Here is a 19,036-nt window from a genome sequence, read left to right on the forward strand (position 1 = left end):
TCATCTTGGAAAGTACCATAAGAGAGTGGAATTAATTCATCCAGAATTCAGCACGTGATTAGCCAATTTGGCTTGACCTCACTAAGCTAGGTCATGAACAAAGACAGATACATTACCATATATGTCTAGGTCTATGTTTTGTTTTCACTCTTCAGGCTAAATGTTGAACAACACATAGCAAGATAAAACAAGATGACCACACTGAAGTATCTACCAGTGCAAAAGCAACTGGAGAAACCTCTTTACCCAATACTCCTGAGGGACAGAAGTCTTGGTACCTCTGTAGCCACTGGACAGAGGACGTGTACCAGGGGTTGAAACCTGGATTATCTTTTTGCCTAGGTACTTAAGAATTTGTCAGGTCCTGTGCCAAAGTTCAGCACCTTTCTCTCTGGCAGGACGACCTCATGAGCAAAGTTTCGGATTTCAGACTAGATGTCACTGCCTTCTAGCATCAGCGCTTTGTTTCTCTACTGAACGACTCCTTCATTTAGCTGCTCTTCTCATTAAGACTTATTAGCACATCCAGACTGTTGGGAAACTGTTAACAAAAATAAAGTGTGCTGCTGACAGCAGACATGTGTATCATTATCTCCATACCTCCAGCACCTAGCATTATGCAACAGGCGAAACTGGGAAGCTGAGAAGACACACACACATGTCTGTGTGCTTTGATAGGCCACACAAACACCTTTTTAATATGCTATTTGTCCTGGAGACAGTAGTCCCAGGTAAGTACAGCAATCTTAAGACTGAACAGAAAAGAGTAAATAATCATTATCTTTGGTTGGTGGTGGATGGTAATTAGTGGATGGACATTGGGCACCACAAGTACACACTTATTTCTTAAGATTCAGACATTCACTTGCTTTATATTTTGAATAAATAACTGAGTCCAGTTTTGAACTTCAGAGCTTAAACCCTGGACATACTAAAATTTATTTCCAAAGGTAGATAGAGAGGCATATACAACCATACTGCATACCAACTGTAAAAATACAATTCTTTCTTAGGTCCAAATAAATTATAAATTGTTTCATGTCTACAGTTTTGTGTAAAGGTCACAAGAGATCCAATACTCAAGACCATATTGCAACATAAAGTGAAATGGTAATGCAAGGTGCCAACTTCATTTTAAGAAAAGACTCAAGGGCCAGAGAGACTTACAAAAGAATAATACACAGTAATAACATACATCTATATTTATATATAATACATATATATGCCTACATAAAAGTTTTTAAAATATGTAACTCTCTCCCACCAGAACCGCAAATTAATCTTTCAATACTGGCAGCAGTAAATTGTTTTTAATAAAACCCTTGTCAGAATGAAATAGTTTTGTAAGCTGCAAGAGTTTAGTACCAATAATAAATACTGCATGATTAATAGTGTTAGTTATTTCAGTATATTTAACACCATGTAGAGTGGCAACATTTAGTCATTTGTGAGAAAGATCCTGCTACTCACTTCCTGGTATGCATTCATTTGTATCTGGTTCCTGATCTGCTTTTTGATCTACTCAGAAGAGCAACATTAAGAATAAATACGATTTTACAAGAAGGATTAAAGAGACATGAAGGTAAAGCTCACATGTCAGTGTCACAATGGAGACTGCAGAATACATCTGACACATTTTCAGCTTGCTTTTATCCATTCCCCAGAGTGACTCTTCATTAGCCACTTGAGGTCTCCTATTCAACTAAAAATCTAACATCTAGCATAGGAGATGTTTGGTGTGTTTCTTCTAAATGCACTGAGCCACACATAGCTTGGGAGATGGAAGGAGCACTGCACCAGGAGTCATGAAACCGAGATTTAGTTCCCACCTCCCCCCACTGACCAACTAGCTACAGGATCTTAGACAAGTCACCTAATTTCTTTGAGCTTTTCTTATCTGTAAATGAAAATGGAAATCCCTGCCCCACCTACTTCCATGAAGTTGTTGCAAGCATAAAATGAGAAAGAACTAGGATATAAAAGTAAGGAATGACCGTTGAGGAGCTCTGATACTACATTTCATGGGGAAAAGCTCAGTTAATATACATTTTCATTATTATAGTAAAGGCAATTTAAAAAACACAATTCCAGTGCAGAAATACAAATTACACATTTGCATAAATGCTGAACTATAAAAAAAATCAGACTCATTTCCATCCATTCCCCCATCAAAGCACTATTATCCTATATATTTTATAACTGAACCAAGTAATATTCAATCCATTGACAAACGTCAACATCTTTTGGCTCTGTAATACTCAAAACTGGTTAATTTTACTTCAGCCTATATTTAGCTATTTAAATGAGCTGAGGTAGGACCCCGACTCTGGTTCTGGGACTCCTTCCTTTGAAGTTAAAGCTTTACCAGCTATGCCCAGAGAGATCCAAATGCTGAGATGTGAGATTCAAATATAGGAATAACTTAACCCAGGAACCCACCCGATGCTTCCTGCCCTCACAAAGAGTTCTGCAAGTCAGAGTAGCAAAAATCAGCTCATATCCATAGAAATACAATTTCCTATTTATAGAAACCCTTGCTTCCCAAGGGTCTCTGATGCGATCCTCACAATGGTATCACCAGCAGAAGTCTTGAGAATACAAACAGTTAGTATTAAATGCACTGAGTCAGAACCGTTTTAAAACAACTTAGGCACCATTCATCACATGGTGGCAAATGACGTTCTTCTATTTAACCAACAGCTGCGTCTCAGTGACTGCCCAAACCACCCCACAACCTAATACACAGACAGACATGCAAATACATAAAGATATTTACCATCTTCAGCACTACGTACTAATTCTTCAGGCAGATTATCTACTTTAGCTTGATCTGTTCAGGAGAAATTAACAAACGGTTAACACGGCTGACCCTTGGCGAGAGAGAACAATGAGACTGTCCCTGGGAGCCCCCGGAGTTGGAAGCAATTAGTCAAGATGCAGTGAGGGGTGCAACCAAGATGTCTTCCCCAAAATACTTTCTCTTTAGATTAGCTACTTGAACCAGTGCCATAGCGGGAGCTCCCATTTCAGCCCCGATGCAGCTTACATCAGCACACTGCTGCACACGGACTCCCAAGGGTTAGAGGGTTAGCTAAGAGCAAGCAATCTGCCAGCAGCAGGAGAAAACACAGGGCGGCAACAGCCTCTCTATTCTTCTGGAAAGGGTAAGATGCTAGCCATGACTAACACCTTCTCAAACCCATGGTCATTAATAAATATTTCTGTGCATGCATCATCATTTGTGTATGCCTCTGGGAGCCTTGCTTGGGAAGTCAACTGAAGAGATGTAACTGGGGACCAGCTGCTAAGTGGAATCTTGGCAGGCTAGTGTGAGAGTGGGTATCGGTATTTGGAAGGGAGCGTGCAGGAATATCTGTCAGCTGATGGAGATTTTTTTTTTTTAACCCTGCACATTCCTGAGTACTTTAAAGCTGCACCATGGAAATAGCTCCACGCCTCACAGGCAAGAGGTTTGTCAAACTGGACAATTGTTGCTGAGTTTTTGGGGTTTTTTTTTCCTTTCCTCAGGATCCATCACCAACATCAGGAAGAACAATTAGGATGGTCCAACAAAGGACTGGACTCGCTTTCTGTGGGAGCATTCAGGCGGATATGGCGGGGTTGGACACCTGTTGAGGAGGCTTTATAGAGAATTTCTGCACTGGGGAGGTGTTTAAAATGGGTGATCTTCAAGGTCACTTTCAACCCTAAGATTCCAAGATCTCTGGTAGGGGTAGAACTGCATTCTAATTTGGGAATTCTGCCCTCAGAGCCCTGAAAATCTCTGATTTTTAGGAATTATTTAATGGAATGGCTTTTCCCTTTCCCTTTTTAAATTCTGACTTTTTAGTCTCAACTGCAGATGCCTAAAGCATATTCTAAACATGACAATGTTCAACTTTCAAGCACATGAGTTTGGCAGCAGTTACCTTTCATTCAATAAAGTTTCTCATGACCCTCTTCACTCCCAGGGGTGTATGATAGCTTAAAAACAATTAAGAGCAAACCTCCTAGAAGTCATGATTTCTAAGTCCACTTGTCTGGCTCACAAGTCTCTCGATATATTATGTTTATGTTAGTAGTCATGAAGTCTGTCACCATTTAAAGCAGTTGCTGGGGGGAACAGTGTGCCTAAAGTGTTGTAGGCTAGGTAGTCTTTGGACTTTTAGTTCCAGTATCCAAAAGAAATGTGTGAAAAGAAGGGATGAGAGAGAAAGGATAGTCCTTGAAGCTAGGGACCAACTCATCTCCATATCACAAAAAATTCATCAGACACCCAACACTGTCATATAGAACACAGTCACTTCATAAATGCTCCTGATAGTAGTCTGTTGATTTCGATTCATAGCTCCGTGGCATGACTCTAAACAAATTGCTTTACCTCCCTGAGCTTCATTTTCCTCATCTGTAAAATGGGAATAACAATTATCTCTTACAGGGTTCCGTATGCCAGTTAGATGAAATCATGCATGTGAAATGCTTAGCCAAGTCTTGGCACATGGTGCTCAATAAATGTTAGCTCTTCTTACTAGAGTTGCTAGCTACCACAATCTTTTAAAACTCACTGTACTTGAATAAATACTCGAACTGGGATTCTTCAATTCAAGGAAACTTAGTGTTCTAGTAACCAAACCTCATGCACTACTTTCAAAGTTCCAGTCACTTTAGGATGAGCTTCTTCAGTTCCTATGAAAAGGTTATTCTCATCTGTTAACCCTCAATTTAGGAACTCCGGTGCACAACAGCATGCAGTGAGGCCACAGAAGAGCACAAAAGCATTTTTAAGCTTAGACAGTGGCATCAACAGTGGGGCAAACTTTATTCTCACTTGGTGAATCTGATGAAATGTCTTCTAGACTTTTGGAAGGCATTTTCCTAGCAGCACTCCTTTCCAAAGTTTTCAAGACAGGACTGGGTTCTTCTTCTGAACCTGTTACAAAACAAAATTGATGAACACTGCACGATACAAAAAAGATCCAGAAATCCAAGCTATTAATAAGCAATGGACATTGATATTGTAGGTTGAAAGGAGGCATCATGTCATAAGCTTCTATACTTTTATTTATAAGCCTAAGAAGCACTTCTTAGAAAAAAGTAAACGTTCTCAATTCTTGGTATATCCTTTAAAAACCATTTTCCTGGTCAAGAAATCTTTGCAAGCACAAATCATAAAAAACAAGATAACCACATAAATAGAAAAGTGACTCTTAGTCGTCTACACCTCTATTTTAGGCACATGATTTGTTCTGTGCCAGACTTTGAATCTTTCCACTTCACTTCTAGCTTTTGAAGACAACCACAAAGTGGTTTTAGGAGCATTAAAACAATTAGCTGAAAACCACAGAAGGCAGGATTCAGATGCTTAACATCTGTGTATAATCAGGTACACAGATGGTATGGGTGAATTCTTCAGATCAACGAATGCAGGCTTTTTGGGATTCATGAGCTAATAAAATTTCCAACAAAATGTTGGAAAATGACACGAGGTAATCAACCTTTTATTAAGTCATTTTAAAGTTGGGGAGAGTCTATCATGTACTAATATCTTTGCTTATTTATTTTTTTTAAAAAAAGCATATTAGAAAAAAAAGCATGTTAGGACCAACAGAGGAAAAAAAGGGCATAATTTAAAAATAAGAATAGTCCTTTAAATCAAATACATCTAATGTTACAAAAAAAATATCTCTAGCTGGTTCTTAACTTTTTCATTTTGACAGTGAAAACTCCATCATGGATTAACTCTGGTCTGAATATGGTCATTCATCACCGTTGTATCAATACTGCCTATAACAGTGGCTGGCAATATGCACTTCAAAAATGTTTGCTAGGGGAGCCTGGCTGGCTCAGCTGGTAGAGCATGTGACTCTTGATCTCAGGGTCATGAGTTCAAGCCCCATGTTGATCATGGAGCCTGCTTTAAAAAAAGTCTACAAAATAAATCAATGATTCTATTAATAAGTCAGTGAATTTGAGATCTGCTTCTCTACATGATACTTTCCTAAAATGCATCCCAGTTCTCCCAGTACTGATTGGCATGCTAGAGCAAATGGATTCTAAGATGAATTAGATTTGGGATGCTCTGTGTTCAAATTTAAAGGTTTCCTACTACAAATCTTCTTGGAGTCTTTAATATGCTAATAATGTGCATAACTTCCCAGCATTTCCAGACATATTTGACCAAGTTTTTTTGTTTTGTTTTGTTTTTTGTTTTTTTAAAGGAGCATACTGAAGCATTAGTTGATTAAGAGCTTAGCCACAGGTCAAACATATTAGGTTACTCACCAAAATTGTGGTGCCATTATAGTCAAGGTTCCTCCCTCCTCCACCCCACCCCTACCTGTTTGTTTTAAAATAAAAATTTAGGACAGAGTATATAAAACTAAATTCTACCATTTTATACCTTTTATTGACTTATAACTTTTAAAGATCTTTTCTGGGTATTGTGAGGTCATTTAATATTGATTATTTCATTTTTAGAAAGGCTTTTTGCTGTTCAATCAGTTATGCTGATATACTATAAACAAAGCTATATACATTAGGGGCAATAATCTCCAGAGTAAGTACAAATTCACAAGCTCTCCTATGGTCAGTTTACCCTCCTCACTCATGGGGTAATTTAGTAAAATAAAGTCTATCTCACCAAGCTTAACATGCTGACTTATACTCCTGCTAAAGTGGCATTTAGAGATTGGTATTCTACTTTCCCTTTCTTAAGGGAAAGGGTAGCCCTTTCTTACCAGCAACCTTTCTTAGAGAGGCTTCAACTTGATTAATTAGGATTAAAGGTGGATCCTTTGGTCAGTTTTTTAAAAAAGCCCTATAGTTACTTGCAAAGGAAACCAAACCTCATGAATCATCTACTCAGCAAAGCTTATTCATTCTCATCAATAGTGAGTGGAGCTAGAAAATGATAAATTTTCTAAACTGCTAAGAGTGACCCATACCAGCCATTGTGCAACTGTGGATAAAATGTCCCAGCCAGAGAGCATCCTTTACCCTTTTATCACTATAATTGGGGAGTTTCACATTCTTATTTGCTTCTGGGTTTCTCTGCTAAAATGCCCATGTTGATCACGATGGCAAACTGAGACAGGTCCTTTATCTTACAGCCTGGCTGAAACCAGTACCCCTGAGTCCACTTAGATGAATGTGGTAATCGATTAAGATCTTCATCCAATTGGCCAAATCAGGAGCCAAAGAAATGCAGGCCAGGAAATGCCCTCAGGTGGAATCAAGTAAAGTCATCCGACCTAAGTCACACTCTAGAGAAAGGGAAGATTCTGCAGAGAATTGAAAATAAGAGGAAAACACCACAGGGTTCCCTTTCTGAGGGAAAGAGAGTTCCAGCCTTGCACTCTGCTTCTGGCATTTAGCCACTACTGTGGTAGGATATTCATCCTAAAAGGGAAATCTGTGCCCATTTCTCTGTGGCACTTTCTTGCCACAAATCTTACTAGAGACTTCTATGTGGATGGCCAGTTAAGAAAGAAATTCTAATTATTTCCAGGAGGAAAACTAGTTTGAATGTTTCAGAAGTATTTTCTAAACCCAAGAATTTCTTTAAAAAATACTTTTAAAACCTAAAATTCTATCGTTAATGAGAAGAAGAAGTCAGATTCTGAAACACTGCCTTGTGAGTAAAACTGTATGTAACTCACTTGATTAAAGAATGTAAGAGGAAATGTAGCTTTTTATTAAGAAAGGCTAGGTAGACCTAAAGTGATAAGAACTGACCACCATTTGGGAGTATCAAATTAATCTCAATTTTAAAAACCATATCATCCTTTACATCAGCATTCCCTAAATCAACTCATTAACCAACGGGTTAAGAAATTCAGAATGCTCACTGGAGGTTTTTCTCCAGCTTTCTGCATTGGAACCCACGTCTCCAGCTGAAAAATCAGAGTCAGAGAAACCTTCTTTTTCTTCTGTTTTCTCTTGTCTCTTACATGGTGATGCCAGAATCGATTCAACGTTGCTTGTTTCTGTAGGTTTTTCTGTGTTTCCCAGGAGAGAAATGGGTTGCCTATTTCTGACCACACTAATTGCTTTAGGAGCTTCTTCTGAGCAAGGCTCCAGAGAAGCTCCTTCTCGAACACCTGTAACCTCACTTTCACTATTCCTGTCCTCTGGGGGGTTTATAGTTTCAGCGACCCCTATTTTATGTTCCATATAAAGCTGTGGGGTTCTAGAGCTCTCAACCCCACTTTCAGAACCACAAAGATCTACTGATAAATCAGTCACAGGTTCATTGCCTCCCAGCACTTCATCGCACTGGTTGACGTGAGATTTGAAAACATTACTCGTAAGCTTCATTTCAGAGGCCTCTGAGGCTGTCCAGTCACAATAGGGTACTGTCCTCAAGAAACTGGCTTTCTCGGACTGGGAAGACTCCTTCTCAGGAGTTTCTTCCTTCACTGACACCTGGAGCTGGGAAGAAGGAGCTTCAAAGGTTTCTCTAACAAGTTTCTTAAAACCAATATCAAAAGCACTCTCTGATATTGATGGAGCCTGACACTTTTTTACTGTTTCTTTGATTTCCTCAGGATGGAATTCAGAAGCACTTTGCCTGGACACCTCAGTTCTATCTGTTAACTGTGATGGATAAAGAGCCCCTGTATCACTTTCATATTTTGAGGAGGGGGTTTCAATTGCTTCCTTCAGTAGTTTTTCTAACCCAGCACTGAGTTCTAGGAACTCTGATTTAGGTTGAATATCTGTCTCCCTTACAATTTCTGCTACTTCCTGAGTGACAGTGGAATCAGATGAAAGGTGAGTTTGTACTGATGGAGATACTGGGGCAGCTAAATAAGATCCAATGTTATGAGTTTTATCAGGAACTACATTGAAGGAATAAAATCCCCTTTTGTCTGGAACCATAATGTCCATTGCAGCCCACAATGTAGAATTTTGGGGGCTACCTGCTGCCTGTACTCCTTCAGGAAATTCTGCGTTTACTTCTCCAGGCACTACTTCCCTCTCAACTGGGGAACATGCTTCTCTAAGTAGCTTTTGTAATACAGCATTTACATCATTCAGGGCAGATTTAGGTGGAAGAATGACTTTTTCTACAGTTTCTGAAATTTCCCTTCTCGATGGTAATGCCTTATCCTGGGGAGCAAGATGAGCATCCCTGGAAGAAGGCATCTCTTGGGAAGAGTTGGCCACATCCCCAGAAGAATCTTTTCTGTAAAGACAGGAAGGTTGACCTGATGGGTGAGAACCTTCTGCAGGCATCTGATGTAAGTCCTCCATGTTGAGTTGGCACTCACCACTTTCATCTTTTGGGGGGAAAGCTTTAATTCCCAAAGTTTCTTTCCGCTTTGGAAAAGGAGCTATTTCTTTCTGATAGGCTGATGTGTTGTGACTCCCTTCTATTCCTTTTTCATAAATTCTACTACCCTCTTCAGGCTCAGAGTTGATCCTAGTAGTAACAGGCTCCAACATGATTGGCAAGGGACAGGGTGAAGTTCCAGTTGCTTCCTTCAGGAGTTTGTCTAGACCAGCAGTCCAAGTGTTCGGCTTAACCTTCAGAGGAGCTACTGTTTTATCTACATGCTCATTAATGGTCTCCTTATGTCCTTTGTCTTCTTCCTTAGTATCAGCAAAACCTGTATCTTGAGGCCATGTTTTATTTCCAGAAATATCTGGTTCTGACATTTGTTTTCCATGAGCTTTTCCACCAGAAGGATGCATGGCTAGTGATGAAGCTTCTGAAAGTAGCTTCTGTAAGCTGTCATTAAAAGTGTCTTTGTAGTCTTTAGACAAAACACTCGTTTTAACGATGGCTTCTTGAATCTCGTGGTCTGAGTAATCCTTTTCTTCCTTGAACACTGGCGTAACAAACCATTTTGTATTCTTTCCCACATTTTCCTTTGATGACTCGTTTCCTGGCAAATGATGAGTAGACTTTCTGGATGATGTCAATGGAAATACGGTTTCATCTGGTAACACCTGGAGTGTGCACTTTGAATTTAATTTCTCTGTTTCCTCTCTTGCCAGAATTTTTTTTTTACCTGGAACCAGCCCTATTTCATGGATGTTCTTTCCTGGTGATTTAATGTCACTGAATCCTTTGTGTTTCTGGCTATTAAAAGGCACCGAATATTTCTGGTTTATTGTGGTAGTATTCTTTTCAACATTATCTTCACTGTTTGGATTGGCTCCTAAGTCCCAAAACTTTCTCAAATTCTCAAATTGAGAGCGGTTATAGACCTGTTCTGTATTGGGTTCATCCACTTTTTCTTTTAGGGACATAACTTTAAAGTTGGGATTCGATTCACCAATTAGAGATTTGTCTTTCTGCAAAGGAGTAGGAGTTCCACTCCCAATATTTGAAGGATGTTGCCATGCTGGTGAAGTAATGTCCCTTTCATGATGCCAACTCTCTGCCACTGGCAATCTTTTTATAGGTTCATTTATCTTATTCTGAAATGGAGATGCTTCACCTGATTGGTCAACTGAAGGGTAATTTTTGCATGGGCCTGATATCTGGGGCCTGGTTTCTTTTGATTTATTCGAGGAATAAAAACTGGAGAGATAGGCTGTGTGGCCACTTTCATCTAGGACCACTTGTTTGCTAGTGACTTGATTATATTCACTCTGGCCTGTAGATAAACTGTCCATGGGCTTTACAGGCTGATACGCTTTAGCAGAAGGTTTCCCTTGACTGCATGACAGTGATGGTTCTTTATGAGTTAACGTAGCAGCAGCTTTCTCACCTTCCCAGAAAGATATTCTTTCACTAACTCTTTTGTATTTCTCTCTTTGCACCTGGTTCTTGGGAACCTCACCAGTTTCTTGTAATTGGACTTCAGGCTTCTTCCAAGATTTGTTTTTGGTAGCCTTATGTAGGGACTCAATGTTCTCTGGCTGTAAAGAAGCTTTCAGGATGTATGTATCCCCTTCTTTGCTCTTTCTCTCTGCTTTCATGTTGTCTTTCAAACTTGGTTCTTTGACAAGTGTTGAAGAGTCAAAATTCACTTCTGACTTTCCTCTATTTTTTTCATAAACATGAAATTCAGGCTCTTCTTTACCTGAACTGCCAACATCCTTAATGTGTGGAACTTGGTCTTCTGCATCAGCTCCTTTGAGAGCACTGTAGGAATAGTTTCTGGTAGGGTGAAGTACCTGATTTCTGTCTCCTATGTTTTTTGAACTTTGGCTATAGTCCATAGTTTTACTCCCTTGATTTGGGCCATAGATTTCAAAAGGTTGCAATATGCCTGGACCTTCCTTGCCTTGTTGGGACAAATTAATAGATTTGGGTTTTATATTTACATTATTATTTTGGCAATTTCCAGAAAGCAGCGTATTTCCCTTCCTGTGGAATGTTGAATCAGATTCCATAGGCATCAATTTAACTTTGGTGGATAAGAGAGCCTTTGAGCCATTTTCTTTTACATTGGTGTCATCTGTCACCAAGACAGTAGCAGTCTGTGATTCTGAGTTTGTTTCTTCTTTCGATTCTATTCTTTGGGGATGTTGGAGAGATGACTTATTGTCTTCTGAATGAGAACTTCGATTAAACCAGTCTAGGACTTTAGATATGGAATCATCAGTTGTCTTCCTTATCTCAGTGGCAAATGGACCAGAGTGTGAGGAGGTCCTAGCTTTTAGAGCCTTGAGAAGTGGGGGCTTACCTTGCTGATGGTCTCTAGAACTGTGATCTGGCACCTGAAATGGCTCAGGCTCAACACTAGACAGTCCATCTGCAACACAGAAATGCTTTTCTAAATAAGGAAAGAGAATGCTTAAAGAATTATTACTCAATCACTCACATTACTTTTTAAAGAGGCACTTTGTATTTACACTTTCCACACCACTAGCTGTTTATATCAGCATTTTTCATGCTATAATATAAACCATCCTAATTAAGATTCTACCAGAGTTGCTCTACAACAGTAAAGGAAGGTAAATGAAGATTCCTGAAACATGAGGTATAGACCCAATTGAGAAATTCCTTTGAAGTCTCTGACTTATTCTGAAAATTCATATGGGGGTGCCTGGCTGGCTTGGTCAGTAGAGCACGCAACTCTTGATCTCAGGGTCATGAGTTCAAGCCTCACATGGGGTATAGAGCTTACTTAAAAAAAAAAAGTTCATGTGGATTTTGTATTCTGATCTATGTTTTTTTTTTAAGATTTTATTTATTTTGAGAGAGAGCATGTGCACATGTGTGCACACAAACATGCACTAATAGGGAGAAGCAGAGGGACAGGGAGAGAGAATCCCAAGCCAACTCCATCTGAGCATAGAGCCCAACATGAGGCTGGATCTCATGAGCCCAAGATCATGACCTCAGCAGAAACCTAGAGTTGGATGCTTAACTGATTGAGCCACCCAGGCACCTATGATCCATGTTAATTTTAAATATTTTTTTTCTACTCTCAAATCCATTCATAAAACAAACACTCTAGGAAGATACATCATGTTGATTTTATGATTCCACCCATCCATTGGCATACTCATAAATATTAGAGGGGTTTACACCAAGTTTGAGGAACATGGACCAAGGAGATTTCAGGAATTAGGAAAAGAACTTTTTGGAGCTCCCTCCAGAACATTAGCTTGGTGCAATGAGGATATTTGTATTCCTGGGCCTTAGTCTTGATACATTAACCAGAATCTCTGAAGAGAGATCTAGGAATCTTTACTAAAAGCTATCCCAGTGATTGTTCTGCATGCTAGAGTTTGAGGACCATGATCTCAAGAGCCTCCTCTGTTACTCCCTATTTCCCTTCTACAATTTGTGAGTTTCAAACTAGTTTCTGTGAGCCAAATAAACAAACAAGACTGATGCAGAATGTGAACTCTAACCATTCCCTGATGTTGGCTGACCAAAGGGTAAGAGGCTAGAGAAGATTATCTAAGCTCTAATATCAAGAATCCTTTCTGAGCCTTAATCATAGGGTACACAGTACATTTAGTTGAGGGAGCTCAGGCACTCTTCCCTTTAGTTAAGACCCAGGCGTTTCAGCATTCCTCTCTCTTCCTTACAGATGCTAAGCCATGCAATGTGTGTTCCTGAAAATTATGTTAGCTGAATTTTTATGAAGTCAGTTACATTTCAAATGCACTAGAGGACATATCAGTTAATAAAATTCTATCTTTAATTTTAATCATTGACTCCAGCTAAGTGTGAAAACAACAAAGAATTATACAATAATTGGCACATAGTAGATACTGGTTTCCTTAACTACACTTTGCACTATTGAATATATGTCAATAATGGTGAAGTTCTTTGAGAAATCTTGAAGAATTCTGTGTTCGCTTAACAGAAGACAATGATGAAAAAGATGATTGATTATAACATACTATTAGTAAGAACAAGAAGTCTGGTAGTATAAACATAATTTAAAATTATATTCATTCTTAAAAATTATTGAAAGGTCTCTAATTAAATGTTAGCAATACTTAGTGCTGGGTGATGACATCACAGATGGTATTCGTTTTATTCTGTGTGCATTTCTTCTTTTCAAATGTTTTACAACAAAAGTGTATTACTTTTAAAACAAGAACACTTATTTTAAAGATTTGGTACCAGGTAATGTTTCATTTTCTCTGAGGAATTCTTTTGTACTTCCCAATGTAGTAACAAATGTCATTTTGACTGTACTGAAGGTCAGAGCTAAAGTCAAACCCTTATAATTCACATACTTTGCGTTTACCATTTTGGGGGACTGATTTTCTTTTCAAGCTTCATTATTTACTTGTATATATTTTTGTAGTAAGTAGCACAATAATAAGTAAGCAGAACTTTGTACATAAGCTCTAAAGCCAGGAGGCCAATCAAAATAAGTGTAGCTGATGATGCTACAAATTTCTTGGTCAGCTGGGATTCAAAAATCAGAAAGCACAAAGGCACATGCATGTTTCAGATGGTTAAATATCCGGCTCCTGATTTTTTGCTCAGGTCATGATCTCAGGGTCATGGAATTGAAGCCCCCTGTGGCAGTGGGGGTGGGGTCCACGTTCAGCCAGGAGTCTGACTGAGATTCTCCCTCCCGCTCATGTGCACACTTTCCCTCTCTCTTTAAAATAAATAAATCTTTAAAAGTAAAAATAAAAATCAGAAAGCACAAATCAGTAGTTAATACTAATATACAGTCTGTCATTGTAGGAAGCAGGCAGTTTGAAAAACAGGAAAGGGTCTACCAAATTTTTCTGTGGATTGTAATAAAGGAAAATATTAAATAATTTTTTTCATCTTTTGAACAAACATTTAAGCATCATCCAATTATTTGCCAATGTTTATCAAACTTTAGTAATTTCCTTTAATATGAGGGGCTTTTTTATTGAAGAAGCATTTGCTAATTTTTTATTTTTTTAAAAATAATTGTGTTTAAATTATTCAAAATGTCTGAGGTGCAGGGGGGTATTTGGTATTTGAAAGTGCTTTGCTCTTTAAGAAGTGGATTGATGTGAACAAGTATAAAACTGTAGAGCTGAGCAAAAGTGACCCAGGGTTAACTTAATATTGACTAATAAAGAAGGAGGTGAGCAAGTGCATCAGACATGTGACTGCTGCCATTGTAAATTTTTCTAACTATAAGGAAATTATCATAAGGTTAGAGGAAGACTGGTAGAAGATGGGAGAGAATGCACAGCATGATTTTTTCCATTGTTTCTGTTTTTTAAAATGTAAGAATTATGAAGTACTCATATGGGTATGGGAAAACAGTATCTCATCCCATGAGAGATGCAAAATCTTCAAGACTGCGCTAGTGAACTAGGTTGCAGGGAAAAACAGTATTTTGCTTCTCAGTTCTTATGATCTAAGAATAAATGGCTAAGAAAATGAAGGTTCAGAGCATCTGGGTGGCTCAGTGGGTTAGGTGTCGGACTTTGGCTCAGGTCATGATCTCAGGGTCCTGGGATAGAGACTTGAGTTGGGCTCCTGGCTCAGTGGAGAGTCTGCTTCTCTCTCTCCATCTGCCCATCCCCCCATTCATGCTCTGTCTCTCTCAAATAAAAAAAAAAAAAATGAAGGTTCTTCTGAGATGGAAAAAAAAAAAAATCTGGGGCACCTGGCTGGCCAGCCAGTGGAGTGTGCAACTCTTGATCTTGGGGTTGTGAATTCCAGCCCCATGTTGGGTGTAGAGATTACTTAAAAATAAACTCTTTAAAAAAAATCAAAGTTTAATTAAATGGTAATTGATAAATACGCATTAGGTGAATAATATATTCTGTACAAAGGTATTAGTCTATTTTTAATTCTTACTCTATGTACACACCTTGATTTAACTCAAAATGCTATAATTTGTTTACTTAAATAATTGATAGTTAAATTTTTTAGGGAAAAGCAGAAACTGTGCTAACCTGGTTTTAGTTTTATTTATCTCTTTAGATATTGGTGACTGAGGAAAACCTCCAAACCCATTAAGAGGTAGGTAGTATAATCATTCCCCAGGGGCACCCGCCTGAATTGTAGCTGGAATGTCTAGGAGGCAAAATGGGGCTTTTACAGGGCTGGCCTGGCCATTCCAAGCCCATTGGGTTGGTTTTCATAGCCTAGTAGTGATGATTCTCTTACCAGCAGGGCTTTTAGACAACTCTGATTCAAGCCTTGATAATTCTGATGATTTAGCTTTCTGTTCATTGATGGTAGGTGGATTCTCAATGGACTCTGGTCTTGCAGTTAAAACTTCTGAGGGAGATTGATGCTCACTAATTGGAAAAGAACCAGATGTCACTAGCTGATGTGTTTCATTTTCTGATGCACTCGGGCTTGAGGCTGATTGATGTAAAGGCAAAGGCTTCCTGGATTGGGAAGGCTTAGCGTCATTCCAAAACTCATCTACATCCACATTATCTTCCGTTCCATTCTTCAACCTGTCGGATTCTAAAACACTAAATTCTCCTACTTCCCGGCCATGGCTTAGCCCAGGAATCTGTGGGAGTTCATCCTTCACTGCAGAGAATCTCACATGCTTTAATGGCTCTGGTGAGTGTGAGGAGGAGTCATCCTCTAAAGAATGCTCCTTCTCAGAAAGTCTCTCATGGATGGTTAGGCCAGGTGACACAATTTTGCTTTTGGGTTCAAAGTTCTGATGAAAACGAACTGTTTCTGAGTCTGTGCTGCTGGAACTGGAATTGCGCTTCAGGATTCCTTTTGGAGCTCCCCTTGTGCTCAGAGAGTCTGTCCCTTGTCTAGGAAAAGATTGCTTATCATCTTGTTTTAACTCCTGTGATTTGTGGAGCATTCTTCTGGCTTTAGGGATTGGAGCTTTGATTGGGGATCCATTCTCAGGGCCTGGAAATGTTTGTTTTGGTTTCTCTAAATTTTGGCTTGAAATATCTGGGATAGGTGACTTTTCTTTTGCCTCTGACAATTCACCTGAAAATCAAAATACATTAGGTGACATATCAAATGGAGTATAATCTAAAACACCTATCACAAATCTAATCTACATTTAGCAAAAGTAGTAAAATATTAAAGACAATAAAGTATTAGCATAAGGGCAGACCTAATTAAAAAGCATTTAAAAATTCATGCATGAACTTCATTGAACTAGACATTTACGATTACTGTACTTTACATATATACTTTGTGGTATTTTTATACTCATTAAAAATTTTTTAGAAAAGAATTTTAAAATTCTTAAGGAGGCTAAGGAAAAACATAGAAGTTGCTTTAAAAATTCTCATGTGGAAACCAGAAAAAGGAACTCAATTTTTTAAAAAGAAAATTGCAATTTTTTTAAAAAAGAAAATCTCTAAGACAAAAATTAATTTTTTCAGGAATGCCTGAGTGGTACAGTTGGCTAAGTGTCTAACTCTTGGTTTTGGCTCAGGTCATGATCTCAGGGTTGTGAGATCTAGCCCTGCATCAGGCTGTGCACTCAGTATGGAGTCTGCTTGAGACTCTCTCTCCCTCTCCTTCTGCCCCTTCCCACTTGCTCTCTCTTGCTCTCAAATAAATAAATCTTTTTTTTTTTTTTTAAGATTTTATTTATTCATGAGAAACACAGAGAAAGAGCAGAGACACAGGCAGAGAGAGAAGCAGGTTTCCTGTGGGGAGCCTGATGTGGAACTTGATGCCAGCACCTCGGGATCACAACCTGAGCCAAAGGCAGACACTCAACCACTGAGCCACCCAGGCGCCCCTCAAATAAATAAATCTTTAAAAAAGAAACACAAAAATTTTTTCAAAAAGTTAAAAAAAAAAAAAAGAGAACATGTTCCAGTGCTTTTTTTCTGTAAAATATTTTATATAATATGTAATATGTATATCCAATAGAGAGGGGGAAATACACTAATATCAACATGGATAACTAAAACTCCAACTCCACTATTCAATGTTAATTTTCTACCTCTTGTCCAATCTTTAATGCCTGTGGAATCTTCTAACAGCTGTTTTTGAAGAGACTGAATTTTCTAGTATTCTTAATGGTATGGAAGAATGGTAAAATTCTGTAAGAGGCAGACTTCAATTAATTAAGCCAACAAACCTGATCAAATGCCTCCTGAGGGACAAGGCTGATAGTTACAGATTAGAGGATCATAATGTTGTCAAGTGGCCTTTTTTTCTTGAGGCAAACTTTTTCAATTTTACCTGAACTGTGTCTGCATGTGGTAGGCATTCAATATGTGCTGTTAAATGAATGAATGAATGCTTCCCCTCCAAAAATTCCCTAGTTCACTAAGGGGGAACCCAAGGCCCGGAAGTCAAACAAGTGTCAGCTCCATGACTGGAATGCATGAACTCCCTGTTTCTAAAATTTCTGCTTCCTTCCCTCAGGCAAGAAACCAATGGGCAGAGTAAAATAAGAAAATCATCAGGACTTTTCACTTTCTCTTGCAAGTTATTTTAGTTAAAGGAACTCTGAGAATTTCCCTTAGTCCACAGATAACGAAGATAAAAATATCTAGTCCATAAAAATAATATTTACCTTCTTTTGAAGTCTGAGAGAAACCAGCCTTTCCATTTTTTGACGTCTCACCTTTGGTTTGTTGAGATAAGTGATCTTCTGGCAACTTGGAGCTATTAAACGGATTCTTCCTTTGCTGGGGAAAAATATTGTTTATTAAACTCGTTTTAAATGTCACAGCAGCAACTCAATATTAGCAAATGCTTATTATGTCCAATATTGATAGTTGTATCCAGTGAACTCTATTTGGTATGTTTGAAAAATTACTGTCCTGGTTAATGTGGCTGGCACAGAATTGCCATATATGCCAGAGAAAAATTAAACTATATAAAATATACTCAATCCAGGGTCCTGCAAATTTAGATCAGAACCAGTTATTCGAATCTAAACCTCACATTTTACAAAGGTGAGAAAATTTGGACCTGGTCAAAGTTAGAGTAAATCAGAGACTAATCAGAGCAGAGTTCCCCAGCGCTCTTTCTACCATATGAGATTCTTGCTGTGCTTGATTAAAGGTAAACTAATTTACCTTTAAAAGGTAAACTAATATAATTGTAAATGATCTTTCCTATAAAGAATTAGAAGACACTTATCAAGGTATTTGAAGTGCTTCATTATCACTATTATGATCAATTCCAATGACTGGGAATCAGTAAATAGAAATTTTAAATTAATACAAAACTGAATATGAATGTTTACTGTCTAGAGTTTCATAAATTGGCAATCCCCTCCCACAAGCAGACATGTAACACAGATTCAGGAAACTATGAATAGGAATGTGGACTGAAATGCAACTAACGAGCCACATTCTGAATGCTTAAAAAGCAGCAATCCCCAATAATTTGACTTTTTATTCTCTAGAGCAAGAAATTGGAGTCTTCAGCAATGCAGAAACATGGTATTCATCAATTTTTCCACCATAAGAGTGGCTTCTTACATCAAATAGTAAAAATTATCTGTACTTGGTGCCAAAAAGTCCTCTTTATTTCATGGTGCTTTGCTAAAATGAGAAAAATGGCATTCTTGCCAAAAATAAGATATTTGGAGGCTGAGCTCAATCTACCTTAGCTGGAGACACAGTGGACTTCCTTGTGTTTTCCCGGGTATCAATCACAGTGGAAGCTGGATTTACCATGCTAGAAATGTAAAAGAAACAATAATTC

General features: G+C 38.4%; 1 protein-coding gene across 21 annotated transcripts in view; it reads right to left on the reverse strand.

Annotated features, from left to right (window-relative positions):
* The window catches only part of SYTL2 (synaptotagmin like 2), a 117,038-nt gene that overhangs the window by 18,639 nt on the left and 79,363 nt on the right, over positions 1-19,036 (reverse strand). For 7 of the 21 annotated variants that reach the window (XM_072794884.1, XM_072794885.1, XM_072794886.1 and 4 more), the window contains 7 exons: positions 18,937-19,009; positions 17,895-18,009; positions 15,536-16,339; positions 7,848-11,711; positions 4,829-4,930; positions 2,777-2,830; positions 1,471-1,518 (listed from right to left, as the gene is read on the reverse strand). In XM_072794884.1, coding sequence (XP_072650985.1) covers positions 1,471-1,518; positions 2,777-2,830; positions 4,829-4,930; positions 7,848-11,711; positions 15,536-16,339; positions 17,895-18,009; positions 18,937-19,009 — 5,060 coding nt within the window. The other 14 variants (XM_072794896.1, XM_072794900.1, XM_072794888.1 and 11 more) reach the window with 12 other exon arrangements.

Source organism: Canis lupus, chromosome 23 (genome assembly GCF_048164855.1).
Source record: "Canis lupus baileyi chromosome 23, mCanLup2.hap1, whole genome shotgun sequence".
Taxonomy (NCBI): domain Eukaryota; kingdom Metazoa; phylum Chordata; class Mammalia; order Carnivora; family Canidae; genus Canis; species Canis lupus.